This window comes from Cryptomeria japonica, chromosome 11 (genome assembly GCF_030272615.1).
Source record: "Cryptomeria japonica chromosome 11, Sugi_1.0, whole genome shotgun sequence".
In the NCBI taxonomy this organism is placed as follows: domain Eukaryota; kingdom Viridiplantae; phylum Streptophyta; class Pinopsida; order Cupressales; family Cupressaceae; genus Cryptomeria; species Cryptomeria japonica.
Window position 1 is genome coordinate 346,114,062 of NC_081415.1, and position 15,468 is coordinate 346,129,529.

The 15,468-nt window shown below is 38.2% G+C and overlaps 1 protein-coding gene across 2 annotated transcripts in view; it reads right to left on the reverse strand.

The window, feature by feature from the left end:
* The window catches only part of LOC131040174 (protein transport protein SEC23 E), a 126,217-nt gene extending 111,232 nt beyond the window's left edge, over positions 1-14,985 (reverse strand). The window contains exons 1-2 of one of the 2 annotated variants that reach the window (XM_057973027.2): positions 14,097-14,985; positions 13,843-14,016 (exon numbers count right to left, since the gene is read on the reverse strand). In XM_057973027.2, coding sequence (XP_057829010.2) covers positions 13,843-14,016; positions 14,097-14,807 — 885 coding nt within the window. In that variant the 5' untranslated portion in view covers positions 14,808-14,985. The remainder of the gene's footprint in view (positions 1-13,842; positions 14,017-14,096) is intronic. The other variant, XM_057973026.2, reaches the window with a different exon arrangement.
* Between the last annotated feature and the right edge of the window lie 483 nt (positions 14,986-15,468).

Sequence of the window (15,468 nt, forward strand, 5' to 3'; positions counted from 1 at the left end):
GCAACTCATACATATACCCAAACACAGGTTCCTCCAGGCTACAACCATCACGACTCCTCAAGAAAGTCAGCTTTTCCTTTTAGCAACATACTTTTTCATAAGTGGCGATTTATATATTAATCAACACGTCTTATGTTAGAGTGTTAATTAGCTCACGATTTTATTATCAAGTATCGCGTGATTAACACATAATCAATAAATAAAGGCAAATCGATATAGTTAAATTGTCTAAGGCCGATAGGCCACTTAGACAATTTAGTTGACTATGTCGGCCATGAAGGAGACGACCGACGCTATTATATTAACAGTGTGACCTTTCCCTCACGTTGGAAGATATAAAGGGGAAGAAGGATCATATGGAATGCAGGGGGGAATGAAGTGATATCAGAGGAGATCTAGACCAGATTCAGAGCATTAGTATATGGAGGGATCTGAAATAAGATTTCAGAAGGGAAGAAGAAAACAAGATATGCAGATCTAGAAGAAGAAGATATGCAGATCTTACATGGGATATATGCAGATTTGAAAGCAGTAAAGACAGATTTGAGAAGTGAGAGATGGGTGAAGATTAAATAAGAAGTGAAAGGCCAGCATTTTACGCCGAACAGATGCATCTTTTCATAACCAAAGGGTGTGACAATTTTTCTCCATGAAGGGTATAAAGTGAAGGAGACATCATTTGAAGAAGGATGGCACCAAGAAGAAGATCAATCGATCCATTCAAGGGAGCATCAAACTTCATAACTGATTTCAGAATAATAAATAAAGGGAGGCCAATAGACTTAATAGTAAGGGCAAGATTTAGGGCAATCCCAAAAGGGGTCATTACAGTTTGACTGCATGAACTTCTGTTTGCAAGTTTTTATTCACTCGGGCTCAATTTTCTGATGTGATTTTTCTTCTTTATCTAGTGAATATAGATCTCTAGGGTTTCTGCTGCACTCTAGGGTTTCTGCTGCACTCTAGGGTTTCACCAACACTCAAACTGGGCCTATGATAACATGGAATTTCCATAAACACGAAAGCTTAAAACTCCTCACCTTCATAAGGCTTTCTCATCAGAAAACAAATACACCAGTCTTTCCCATCAAATATTTGGGACATTTGTCATTATTTCAGAAATAACTATCAGAAAAAGACGTTATTATTGCCAACTTACAAGCAAGCATCACTAAACTTGAACAAGTTCAAGCCACGCCTATTCATCCCCCTACTTTCAGCAGCTCTAAAAAATGGTCTCCAAAATTAAGGTTCAACAATCGGTCATAATTACTCAGCATGAGCATCTTATAAAATAAACAATGGACAAAAATAATCTATCCAAAAACGGGTCAATCAGCAAAATCCATGGTTGCAAGTAGTTGAAGGGAAGAAGGTACCTTTTGTAAATGAGATGGTTGTCCAAGCTGTAATGTCACCTATCGGGGAATATATGAATTATGGGACAATTAATGACTGGTTCTTACAATAAGCTTAGATATTTAAAAATAAGAATGCAAATATATATAATAATTGGTGTTGGTCAAACCACTGGCTGCCTTTGATTTATACAGTTAAGTTTATGCAGAAGTGAATTGCTATCAATGTGTATTAGGTGCACAATTACTTGCTGATCAAATAAGACCATATAGGTGTGCAATGAACTAAAAGTCAATGCTGCCAATGGCAATATGAATGTCTATTCTCTGATTTGGAATATATATTAAGCACAATTGGTTACTGCTGTTCAGATTGGGAATGATATTATACAAGATATACAGTGTTGTGTCTGATGTGAATAAACTTGGGCTTCATACACACGATATTGGGCCTTCGGCCTGCCCTCCTTCAGTTCTTCTAAACTGAAATAAGGAATGATACATAACACAGTCGACGATGTTGGAAATAGTTATGTTTGCCTTCTTATATGATGTCTTTGGAATGATAACTTCCTCGGTAAGAGACACATCCCATGTCCTTTAATACTTATCTTTCTTTATACAATTATCAATCGCACCTCTTGGGACCTAATTAAGACTTGTATTCTTGACTTATGATGACACAATTATCAATTCCTTATTAAGTTAATAATTATGGTAACCATTGTCAATAATAATATCAATCGATGTCTATTCCTTCGACGCCAACTGATGATTACTCTTTATAATTTCTTCCTGTCATAACCGTAGTCTTAAGGATGCTTAATGGTAATCTGAATCATCTATATTCTCAAACATACCTCCTCATTTGGTAGTTGACTTCATACTACCCAAGACGTGGGTATCATTCAATTTCGCATGGCTCTATTTGGTTGTCAATATTAATCCTTAGCATTACTTGATATTCATTACTGTTTGTTGAGTGATAGATGACCTTCAGGTTGCGACCTTCCTTTATTCGCCATTCGACAATCTCCCTTGAACCGATATTACCCTTGTAGTTGCCGTTATTAATATGGGTCGATATTAATAATGTATTGGAGTTCGTATGGGAACATAAGATGGCGTGGCTGAAGATGGTGATTGTGTGTAGTCTTAATTCTATGACAAACGTCCTTTTGCAAAGACATTGTGATGCTAGGCATTAATGTGCACAAGGTTACTTAACTCCTGATTATTATTCTCCCCCCATCGGCATTATTCACCATTTATATCGCTGTTCACTATCCTTAATCGATGCTTTCTAGATTACATTGATATCCTTAGTTTGACTTATGTGTTCATGTTTGCCATCCATGTCATAGTCAAGTGTATTAGTCTTCAAAATATTTATCCTTTGCATTAGTGACATTAAGAGCCTTTCTTCCTTATGAGTTCATGATGCTCCTGTTTATCACTTGCTCTGTCTACTGTAACCATATGGATGTTAATTGGATAAGATATTCTAAACTTTCCCTTTCACCTATTATTGGTACTATGTAACATATTACTTGAAAACGCTACCAAGGCTACCAGTCTTGATCCCACAATTGTTCTTTGTTTGTTATATTTTTGGGTCAAAGATGGGGACATGACACAAGCAAAGATTGAAGAAAGGGCACAACAAACCATGGCACTCAACCTTCACATTTGTCACCTCCATAAGCCAAGCGATCCTTTATACACAGATCACACATTCTTGCATGAATCCTTAGACTTAAAGGATATCTCCCTAACAAGGCTTAGGCATCATCCAATTCTAATTTGTAGAAGAGCATTTTAAAGCTTTCAATGCAAAAAAGAATCTCTTTTTTCTCCCTCAACTAATCTATCTTGGTAAGGATCTTAAAGGCTCTAGTTAAACAAGCTTCAACAAGCCCATATTCAAGTTGTAGCTGCATGGAAAGTGAACAAGTGGGTTGCTGTCCAAGATTGTAGGGCATCATTTGTGACTCTACCCCTCCTTGTTAGTTGGACTCTAGACTGTCAACATGACAACGATCTCAGGTCTCAATGATTGGCAATGGCATCTCCATTGTTTGTTGGAATTACAATGCTACCACATAGTCTTCTCTAGGTACTTTCCAATATGTTATTGCTTTCAGAGATCTCGTCTTCCTCTCTGACCCACAAGAGCCCAAGCACACTCCCTATAGTCACAAGTTACCCTTGGTCTCAGCTTATGAGCATGAGACTTATAGATCATACTACTTTCCAATATGTTATTGCTTTCAGAGATCTCGTCTTCCTCTCTGACCCACAAGAGCCCAAGCACACTCCCTATAGTCACAAGTTACCCCTCGGTCTCAGCTTATGAACATGAGACTTATAAATCATACTAAGTCTATGATTCTAGTGGAGCAGGTCTGCCTCATCCATGATAGCCTTAAGTCCACAATTTTCTTGGTAACTTTTGATGGGTCCATCCTCTACTCAAAATGTCATAATTGTTGTGTGCTATTCCACCCTCACCTCATCTCTGTTTGTCATACATGTTGATGGGGCTTTGTACCTTGGCCTCTATCCAAAGATCTCTCAATACTCCACTATTGACAATATCATTCTTTTGGGTGACTTTAATGCCAATGTGGGTACTCCACAAACACCTTCGCATGATCTTGTGTAAGCTGAGTTATGCCTTCATGAGATGGATCCTACAAAATTTGGTTTATAGAGAGTATCTATGACAATACTACCAAAGCCATGGCCTATTGAAGGCACCCTCTACAATTGGGGGAATCTCAAAGCCTCCAAATTCTCAACGAGCTCCCTATTGCCCTAAATCTAGTAGGTTCACTTGCTTTCCCCATGAAGGTGGTATGAGGGTCATGGAATATGTTCTCATCAACATAGCCCTCATTCCCCACATCTATGTTTTATCTAACTTACTAACCATGTTGACTTGACATTCACCATCCTTGCTAGTTTTTGCCCCTTTCACCTACCTCCACCCAAAATCTCCCCCAATCACTAGGCACACCACACTTTTCTTTGATGTTGATTCCACCATTGACTATGTTATCCATTTTTCGATTCTTTTGTCCACACTCTCCCTCCCTTTCCCTACCATTGATTCCTTGTATTAGTTCTTACATCAATCCCTCTAGGATGCCACCTTGAACTCCCATCCATACACTATATGTTACTCCAACTCACTTCTCCCCCACAAATCTTACCCTATGAATCAACGATACAAACATAAATGTAAATACATTCATCAAAGGCTACAATTTTCCCTCCCTCCCTGTATACCCTCCATCCAAAGGGAGTTATTATTGCCTACTCTCTAACACACTCCTCCCATGACTTGCCCTCCTTACTAATCTCCAACACACCCCAAGACCTTTTGCACACTCTTCTTCCAAGAAAAACCGTCACCTCCAACATATATCTCAAGGCATGGGTTCCTATGCTAGTTCTCTCTACAATGTACCCGATCAACTCATTCTCATTGGCCCTCTTCATCATCATCCTCTACTATTTTCTCCAATTGTACTGTCATGAGAGTTCCATTGAAGTTATATACAAGCAAATCAAAAGATTGTGAAAGCCTTCAAGGTTAGTTCTACAAATATGGCATGGAATCCCTTGCCTTCCATTTGGCATGAATTTTTAGCAAAGCAAAAGATTGTGAACGCCTTCAAGTTTAGTTCATCAAATATGGGGCCGAATCCCTTGCCTTCCATTTGGTAAGACATTTTATGAGGTGGTTTGTACAAGTTACCCTCAATCCGAGCCCCAACAACTAATTCATCCTATTCATAAATCTAGAGATGTCTCCAACATTGGCAACTAAATGACCATTATGACTTGACAAATATTTGTCAACCTTTATGCCATGATGTCAGACATGTAACTTTCAAAGTACTTGAAGGGAGGTAATCTCAAAGCTAGGGGGTAGGCCAACCTCAAGAGAGACTACCAAACTATTGACCACATCTTCACAATCTGAGCTATTACTAAGGAGGTTTGTCACTAATCTTCCAAAACCTTTTGTTGTTTTATAGACCTTGAAAAAGCCTTTGACTTGATTCCTAGACACTTTTTCAAAAACTGCAAAATGTCATCATTCCAACTTGCCTCATCACTACTGCTTGAAGCCTTTATCAAATAATTATTAAGCAATTTCATACTTTCATGATCTTTCTAACTTTGTGAAGAGTATCATTAGGATCGAGCAAAGATATCCTCTCTCATTGATGCTCTTTAGCATTTACATTGAAGAGTTTGAGGTGTTGCTATAGTAGCATATTGACATTGATGATTGTTGTCTTTTGCATAGGGCAGTTAAAGCAATACTACTTTTTGCCAATGATGTGTTCTCCTCTCTCATTCTACTAAGAGCCTACTACAATTCTAGCTCATTTCCATAAGCTTTGCCAACTTTTGATCAGCCTTAGTATAGCTAAAAGTCATGCTTTTCAATATCTCCAAACACTCTCTTTCAAGATTCCAATTGTTCTCCAAAGTGAAAACTTTGGCGATCAACTCAACATACGCCTACGTGGGGTCCCTTTTTTTGCCCCTCCTTCAACATGAAGCTTGCCTATTATTTGTGGTTGTGCCTTTGAAAAGGATATGCCTCTCTTTTTGTCTTAAAACATCTTTGGTTCTAAATCCACTTCAAAGATACACCTTTTGATATAATCATCAAACCTACAATTTTATACGAGTTTGAAGTTTGGGAACCTAATTTGGGGTCTATCAATTGGGCTTGTGTTGATAGAGTCCTTAGTGTATCATCAGATCCAAGTTTGTCACCCGTCCTCTGCGACTTGAAACTATCTTCAATCTTACTTTCTATATCCATAAACTAAAATATATTGGAGTTTTCATTTTAGGTTGTGAAAGAAACCCATACTTAGCTCTATTCTTAAGAGAGGCTTGCATCTATAGACCCCACAAGACACTAACTTTGTTAGTATTTTAAGACTTGTAATATTCCTTTCTAGGAATTTTATAAGATCTCTAGTTTTATCAAAAACACAAAATGTAATTCAACAATTGTTTGATTAAAAAGATACTCATAACTGAGTTTCTTGACTTTGGATTAATGAAATGTGAACAGCAATATCACATTCATAACATAGAGACAATACATGGATTTGTGACACAATATTAATTCTATGCTATTTGTGGAAGCAATACATAGATGAATGAACATTAAATATAGTCTAACTTATTTTCTGTTGCAAAAAGCTTTAAGGGAGTCTGAAATATTATTTCAACTGTTGAAGACTCTTAGAAAACTACCAAACTGTTGAGTCTCCAATACAATGAATAGCAAATAAGTAGAAGAAGCTGTTGGTCTAAAACGACCACCAAAATCTCCACTAGACTTTTGCATCTTACCCTCCAAAACCCTCGATGTTTCCATGATAGTTGCATCACTCCTCCTATCAGCACACAAGTCCTAGAATGGGTACAACAAGGATGATATGGGGGTCTAAGGACCCTCAACAAGCTGCATCACTTTTTTCAGCTCCAACATACTTTTCAATGTCTCCTCTCATACAAAGCACTCACTCCATTTGGTACACTTCAGTCAAAAATGGGGCAGCAAGATCCAAGATACATAAACGTCATGGCGCCACACTCCAAAAATGCCATTATTTCCTCCTAGCTGGTGTGCATAAGGTTATTAATGACCTAGGAGGAAGCACCTTTGTCCCTTGATGCACAATCTTCAATAATAACTTAAAAAATCTTTAATTTGATTCCAAATCATAAAGATGTCTTTCTTACAAATTTATATTTGCTTACAAAACTTCTATAAATTTGTCGCTTGTAATTCTTGTGAATTCATAAATAATGGCTATTTGGCTCGAAATCTTTGCTTCTCTGTTTCAATGCAATTATGGATCTTGCTTAAATCCACGTCCAATTTGACTAGGAAGAAATCACTTCTCCAAAGCCAAATAACCTTAGGGTTTTCATCCTAGGGTTTGAGTTGAACAAAGATGTCCAAACTTCACAATAAGTATGAAATGACCAAAGATATGAAATTTCCCATTTGCAATCTCTTTATATCTTCTTTCAAATTTTCATGACTTTATTTTATTTTTCATAAAGTGGCCCCTTCTAATTTTAAATTCACTTTTGGTTCCCTGAAAAGTCATTTTAAAACAAATGGTCACTTTTTAAATAAAATAATTAATTAAACTAAGGTTGCCCATAATATTCCCTCTCCAAACCCCTAAATTAACCTATGCGAATGAAATAGGCTAAAGGGTCCTCTCCGAACCTAGGTTGAAAAGGGAGAATTACAAGACTAGTTTGCTACTCCTATCTATTGGCATCTTACCGATAGGCTACCTCCTTTCATGTACTCCTTGGACATTCTCATCAACTCCTTCCTTCAAAAGAGGTCATTATTAGAGCTCCCAAAGAGGTGTAGAGGGGGAAAAATGAACCTCTTCGACAGGCGGATAACAACCTCTCGAAGATTCACTAATTGACCTCTCCACTCTAGATGTAGTATGTCTCTGTACGTCCTCTAATAGCTCTATGCACAAGGACGCGCGTGTGGATTATGGACAACAGCGCGGCGCGCTAGCGTCTGGTATGGACAGAATGCAGAGTTCACACAAAAGGGCACAATATGACAGATATGTGTTCTAGATTAATTTAAATGTGATAAATGTAAATAAAAGAAGGTAAAACAAGTATATACATGAAATGAAAGCCACAAAGGAAAGGAAGAAGACAATCTCACAACCGGTCCACAATATGAAGCCTCCAGCCAAATGAATCTTCCCTAATGCAACCTGCGCACAAGCTAGAAAGGAAAAATGTTTGGGGCTGCTTGGGGACTTGCCTCAGTCAAATCCCTATTTTGGTGTTTCCACCTCCACAGACAGCCAGATAGATTGATAGAATAAAAGATAAATGCAAGACAAGATAAATGATAGAAGAGGGATTTGATAAATCCCAAGATGCTCAAAGATGAGATAAATAGATAGATATTACCAAATAGGCTTGACAAAAGCCAAGAGAGTTGCAAGAGATATTGTTAGAGCTTGAGAGTGTTGTAGCAAACTAGAGACTATTGTAGCAAGCGAGAGAGAGAGCCGGAGAAAGTTGTGAGAGCCCAAATAATAAGAGAGATTGTGTCTAGAATCTAGAGAGCTTGAATAAAGAGAGAGGATAGATTTAAAAGAGAGAAGAGGAGGGAAAAGAGGTCCACGAGCCGTTTAGAAGATTCTAAGTCGTTTCCACCGACATGTGCAGGTGACAAGTGGAAAGGTGCGCTCGAGACCGACATTTGAACGTTAAGATGTCCAGGGACAAATGCACGACATGCGGACGTTCGCGCAGTGCACTAGTGTCCAGGCAAATCACACTCAGAAACGACAAGTGGCAAGAGAAACAGGCAGCTAACATGAAACAGAAGCTGAAGGATAGTTGTTGAAAGGTGTCTTGAGCATCTTGAGAGAGGGAAAAGGCTAACGCAAGGGCTAAAGTGAGCCTACTCAGGTGCTAGGGGAATGGATACCAAAGTGGTTACAAAAGATGTAGATCGAATTACAAAGGGGTATGTAATTTTCGACACTATAAGAGGATATCCACAAACAATACATCAAAGAAGCTTGGGCCTCTCTCCTTAAGCCACTTAGTCTCAAAGCTTGCAATTTACATAGAGCATTTTCTCCAAGACAAGATTTCTTGTCTTTACTCATCGAAAATGGTGGAGACTAAGGAACACTTCCATTTTTAGATACCCCATTTACTATGACATCTAAGGGAGATACCACTAGCTCTACGTAGACTCAGACAGCTCTCTATCTACGTTAGATATACAGTCCACTGGTGCTTGACCCATTAGCTTGGGGAGGTTGTCACCATTTCGCACAAATATTTGCAAAGAGTCACTAAAGGCTTAAGAGCCCCCATTTTTTATCACCTCGTTTTTCCATCCCATTCAAGATATCAACAGCAATATATGCCCTATGAATACCACTATTTAATGAATGGAAGAAAACAAACCCATGAGACAAAGCTCTCCCAACATACCACTAGTACTCAAATTGTCCCTCAACAAAGTGGTTTTGCTCCTCAATGTCATTGTTGTGCTCCTTCTCAACAACATGGATCAACTCCTTCCCAATCACCCCTCGATTCATAGCGACTGATTCACATAGCAACCTTGGATGTTAAGAAAGATTCAAGAGCAAGTGTTGGGCTTCCTCCTTGCACCACCATGTCTAGCCTTCCAACCTTTAACACTACCTAATGAGCATTCCCAAATCATGCATCAATCCTTTTGCAATCAATGATGATGATACCAATTATTCCTTCCTTTTAGGCACCAACAAAGTCATTTAATGAAATTTGAATCCTATCCTTCATGTCCTCATCAACTCTTGCTCTTTGTAGATTTTTTCCTGCTCACATGGTTATTTGTCTTGGTTTCTTAACCCCTTGTGTTGGTGCTGCACTACTTCATTTTGTTTTTAGTGCTTCTATTCCTTTATTTTGTTTTCCAGGATGTTGTCTTCCTAGAGATTTTTACTATAAACTAGTGTATTTGTGAGTCCTATTGACCTACTTTTGGTCACTCCTAGACATTAATATACTTATCTACTTGTGTGTTACCTTCACATCACTTTTGTGTGTGTTCGGTGTTGTGTTAATCTACTCAAGTGTGACAACTGCACTTGAATGCGCAAGTTCACAATGCAACATTATTACTTGCAATCGTCATTGAAAATTTTGTTGGGCATCTTTTACTACATTTGGTATCAGAGCCATGGTTGTGACACAAGGGCTTTGGGGATGTTTGTTGGGTCCTAGCTCTCCAATGTGCTCTTGTGTGAAACTACTAGTTGTTTCCATGTATGATTTTCATGTGGTTACAAGTTTGATGATTATCTCATATTTATTTATTTTGACACATAGTGTTGATTAATATCGCATGCATATGATTAATTTTCTTAATGCTCGAGTGCTTAATAAAATTGTCAACTGCATTTGATTAATGTAATGGCCATTTTGATGGAGCATAATTACTTTTCTAGTACTAACATTAAAATATTATCACAAAAAGTTGTGATTCATTAATGAATAATAAATGTAGTATACTCTATTGTTGATTTATGTGTGTTGTATCATAAAAGAGGCTGCAAGTTGTTCATAACACATGCACCTATGAGAAAAGATTGTATGCTTTAAATGATTAGGAAGTGGTGTAACTTGGATTTTACTCATTTGATTTTGTCCTTATCATGACAAATTTGTGTATGCTAGCAAGCAAAAAGATACCTAGCATTAAAGGAATAAATCAATCATGGGTAATGACTTAAGTCCATAATCATGTTCTGTTTGATTATGCTATTAAATAGCTAATCTAGAAATCAAATGTGTAAGCTTCCAGCTTTGCGTGGCATATTTCCTTATATGAAGCTACATGTTAGAGAAATCCATGTTATACAGTTTCTTGTTGTTATAGTGTTAGCAACTGTTGGATTATTTGTAGCCATGATGTGTGATTAGGATGATGATCTATCTCCTTGTGTGTTGTGATTATGTTGTCATTGGCTTGATTATGGTTTAGCATGTAAACACTAGTATGATGGTGCATGAAAACCCATTGCTTGCTCTTGTCTCCTGTGACCTGTTGATTTTGGGTTGATATGGCTATGGATTAGAGAGTTATCTGTTTGTCACTATGTGTGCTTTTGTAACACCTTTCTAGTTACCTTTGGTTGGATTCCAAGTGCCACATGTGTCTCTTGCACTTATTAATTGTCTTTGGATCCATTGCGATGCTCTTGAGTGCCATACTATGATTTACTCTATTAATGTCTAGAAAGGTTAACTTTATTGATGTGGTTGAAAAACTTCTTAATTAAAGTTATGGCATTTAATTATTGATGTTAAATTATAAATTGATAAAGAGGTACAAAAATGGTTAAGTATTGATTGTTGATTGGAGGTTAACTTTATTTTTGCAATAATGCTATTAATACAACTTAACAAATTGTTTACTACGAATGTGAGGGGACTGAGCTGAATTTCAAGATGCCTTGATGGGCTACTAGTTTGAATTCAAATTGTTATTGATGCATTGCTAAATGAGTGTCATTGAATGACTCTTGTTGAGTGTTCTGCAAAAGATGTGTGACATGTATGAAAGGCCTTATAGTTTGCTTAATGTGATTGCAGAATTGACTAACATAAAAAAAACCTGTCATGCTTCATAATTCAAGTTGATCAATGCCTTGTAGATTACTGAAGTGCTTAGAAAATGAGCTTCTAACTGTGTAACAAATCGCATGTTGTAAATGTACACAACCTTATGCTGGTATCTATCCTGTTTGATCCAGTTTGACAGAAGGATGTAACCTGATTGTGCGATGCATTGTGAACATCCCATAAATTCTATGGCTGTCCTCAAATATGTGATACTAAGTATAAACCTTGCAAATTAGTGTATTGTTGCAAGTATTGGGGAATTATACCTGTGTGTTTCTGTGTTTGAACTCTGTTGAGAGCCACCTCATGGTTGGTGATCTCAACACACATAAGGTTTAGGTAGAAGCAGTGGAAATCAAGGAGGCTTACAGTTTTATGCTGCTATTTCAGCCTGGAGAACCCTGCATTACTGTACCATCCTTCCCCAATCACACGCCTACTTGCCCTTGTTGGTTAGAATCATGGACTTGTTTCATAGTGCTAGTCTATGTTGCTTCACAATTCAAATGTCGGTATCTATATTCCAGCATATGATCTTGATTCTAGTATTGTTATTGATATGGGTGTTAGCTCTTGGTTCCAATACTCAATATTAGTTATTAATATCAGCACTTGGCACTAATATTCGTACTGGATATACGTTTGCTCTTGTTGCCTGTTTGATATTGCATGGTATGGAATGACTTATGTTGGATATATGTTTGCTCTTGTGTCAGCCATTTATGACAGCATTAATCTTACAATATTATTATAGTTTGACAAGACAGCATAAAGCTCTGGTTATGATTCATGTGGTATTACCTTACACAGACATTAGTGATGTTATTTGCATAATTCTATGATGCTGAAAAATGTATCAAGTGGTATGTGGCATTAAAATCTCTATTTTGCAAGAGATAGAGAGAGAGAATCCCAACTGAGACTTTTGCTCTCAATGAGAAAATCACTAATTTCAGAAAGTGGTGAGAACAAAATCACCTCTCTATGGAAACTAGCAAAAGCAGTTCAACAATGTTTGGCATCTAGTCACATTTGAGTTTTCATTAACTCTTCATTTTCAACGCATTTCTCATTCTTTTCAGCTTCCTTTGCATGTAGACCTATTTATACACTTGCAAGCTCAAATTGAGCATGGATGGAAAAAAAGTAGGGAATTTTGTTTCTATGTTCCTCCTGACTGCTGCAAACAACATAGCTCTAATATCCCTTTAACATTTTCCTTATTTTTGCCTAAGTAGATATTCCACACTCACATAACACTTGCATAATCAATTCCAAATATTAATTTTCATAATTACAAACTTTGAATTTAAAGCTTAATACAAATTTGAACATATTAAACTTATATTCCGCTGTAATCTTTCTTCTAATCTCCAGGTATTGTAAGACCCCCTGCTAACTTTGATCCAAAAATCTACTCTTTCCATCTATTCTTCCGATTTGCTTATATTTCGTTTGCACGGTTTCAGATTGGTAGGGGCAATGATATTTATTTGGTGGATTTGTTATTGCAGATTTCTTTACATAGGGATATGAAAGTACATGCATAGACTGAAATAATCGAAATCATGAATAAACTGAAATGACAAGAGTTCCTTTCATTTTAAGAAATTCAGATACAAAACACGAGCAGAAATCTGATTTCTGATTGTAGAAATAAATATGACAGTGAGAGAAATTGTTGCAGCTTATAGGAAAGTAGTTCGCCCAGCTTGTATTCAGATATAGACTCAAGCAATGAACTCCCAGCTAAGCCGTCCTAATAACAGGAGTACTCCCACGCATTCAAGAAGAGATTTTCACCTAATGACAAGTGCTGGAGATGTCCACGACCCTCTTCCTTATTCGTTTATCAATCCTTCCTTGCATTCGAAGACAGCAAATAATAATAGAAATGATAGCAGACATAAAGGTCTGCGCTGGCAGATTATAAGACTGTTTTCCCACATCCAAGCCTCACAATGACTGCACAGTTCCAAGCGGTCAATGCACAAAGATATCTGCAGCGAGATGTCATTTGTCCCTCGAACCATGTTTTGAATACACTTGCGTCCATAATTTCCAGGTCCAAATGTGAAATCTTGTACGCACCATATGAGATTTTACTTCTCCGTAATTATGTTTAAATTAATAGAGTCCAGCAAATCTAAATTGCAGTATAAGGAGCGGCAAGCATGGATTTTGATTTGAGCATTAGGGTGCAAATTTACAAGCCACGAGTGGGTGATGAATAGATAGGAAGTTGACTTACAGTGCCTGAACCTTGGGTAGAGGGACCGCCAATGAAAAGCATAATTCTGGCAGCAGTGCCAGGCACACAAGCCCCAACCAGCCCCGCGGCCACGCTGAGAGCAGGGCCAGTGCAACGTGCAGCTCTTGCATCCGTCTGCGCCGCCCACGGATCCTTCTGCAACTCTTCCAAAACCTTCAAGCATCACCAAGCCCAGAGTCAGAAAGCAAATGTTTGCATAAATCCATCCTTGCGGAAACAGGACCTGCACTTACCAAATTCAAAGTGAATTCACACTGGCAAGCTGGCAACAAGAATCGGGCGATGCTCTGAGCAGAGAGGCCGTCCTTGACTCCTGCAATGATCCCTACTGGGGGTTTATTTTTATTAACAAAGAAATTAAGGTAGTTCAAAATGTCGTCCTTGCTGACATGTTTAGCCCCATTGAAGACATAAGACTTGGGAATATGGGAGAAGCCTAACTCATGGACATAAACATGAGCACCGAAGGATATGAAGCCCACTGTGGCGCTCTCCGGCAGGAGGGTAATGGCCTGGGTTAAGGCCGCCTTAAGGAATCCCAGTTCATCCTCCGGAATGCACGTGTCAACCACAAAGAGGAAGACGGGAGGGGAAGCAGAAGGGGAAGAAGAAACGTACTCCACAGTGGTGTGGTGTGGGAGTAGCTCGGGAGGAAGGTGGTCTGGGGCGAGAGCAGCATAAGGCTGGGGAAAATGGTTGCGGGCGGAGCAGAGGGGGCACGCCCACGTCTTGCCGAAGAAATCCACAGTGACGAAGGGGTTCAGCGCCGAGCGGCAAGCCGTGCACCTAAGCGGACCGTAGGGCAGCACTGCCCCCTGCGCCAGCTCCTTCAGAGGCGTGTACACAACCGCCGTGGGAACGACGCATTCTGAAGCTTCTGCGTTGGTCGCCGGCCATGTGTTCCAGCTCATTCTCACGCCATCCTCTGCCTCCCCAAACACCATGGCCACCTGCTAACTCTTCACAGTCGGCAACTGAAATGTCTTTCCCCCATATTCTCACGTCATTATACCTTAAAATTGGGCTTGACCGCTATTTCCATGACCCTGTAATTGTAATGGTGAAAATGACTCCTTATGTTTTGACCCACTTTCAATTTCTCCTTTGGCATAGGTAGATTAGCGTCCATCGGTGTACTTTTGAGTGGAAGTTGGACAAATAATACTAGTAGTACTCTACTAAAGTGAGGTGTAATTTCATTCGCATTTTTATAGGTGCAATGGTTATGTCCATAGTTAGAATATAGTATGGATAATTTATTTAGAGGGTTAAGAAGTCATATGAAATTAAAAATGTAATTATAAAGATAAATTGTATACAAGAGTGAATTTGAAATGTGGACATAACTAAATATGAGTGTTTTACAATGTATGGAAATAATTAATTTAAGAGATCAATTACAAATAATACATTTGTTGTTGATCGTTGAGAGATCTTCTATATACCTAGCACAATTGAGAAAAAACACACAAAATCTTGTATTATTAACTTCAAGGATATGTAGGCTTGTTAATCCTTTGTCTTGTCCTCCAAAATGTTTATGCTTTTTTGTTCCAAGATGTCAAATAAATGTTTCATTGTAATTGAGAATAAGTTTGTTACTAG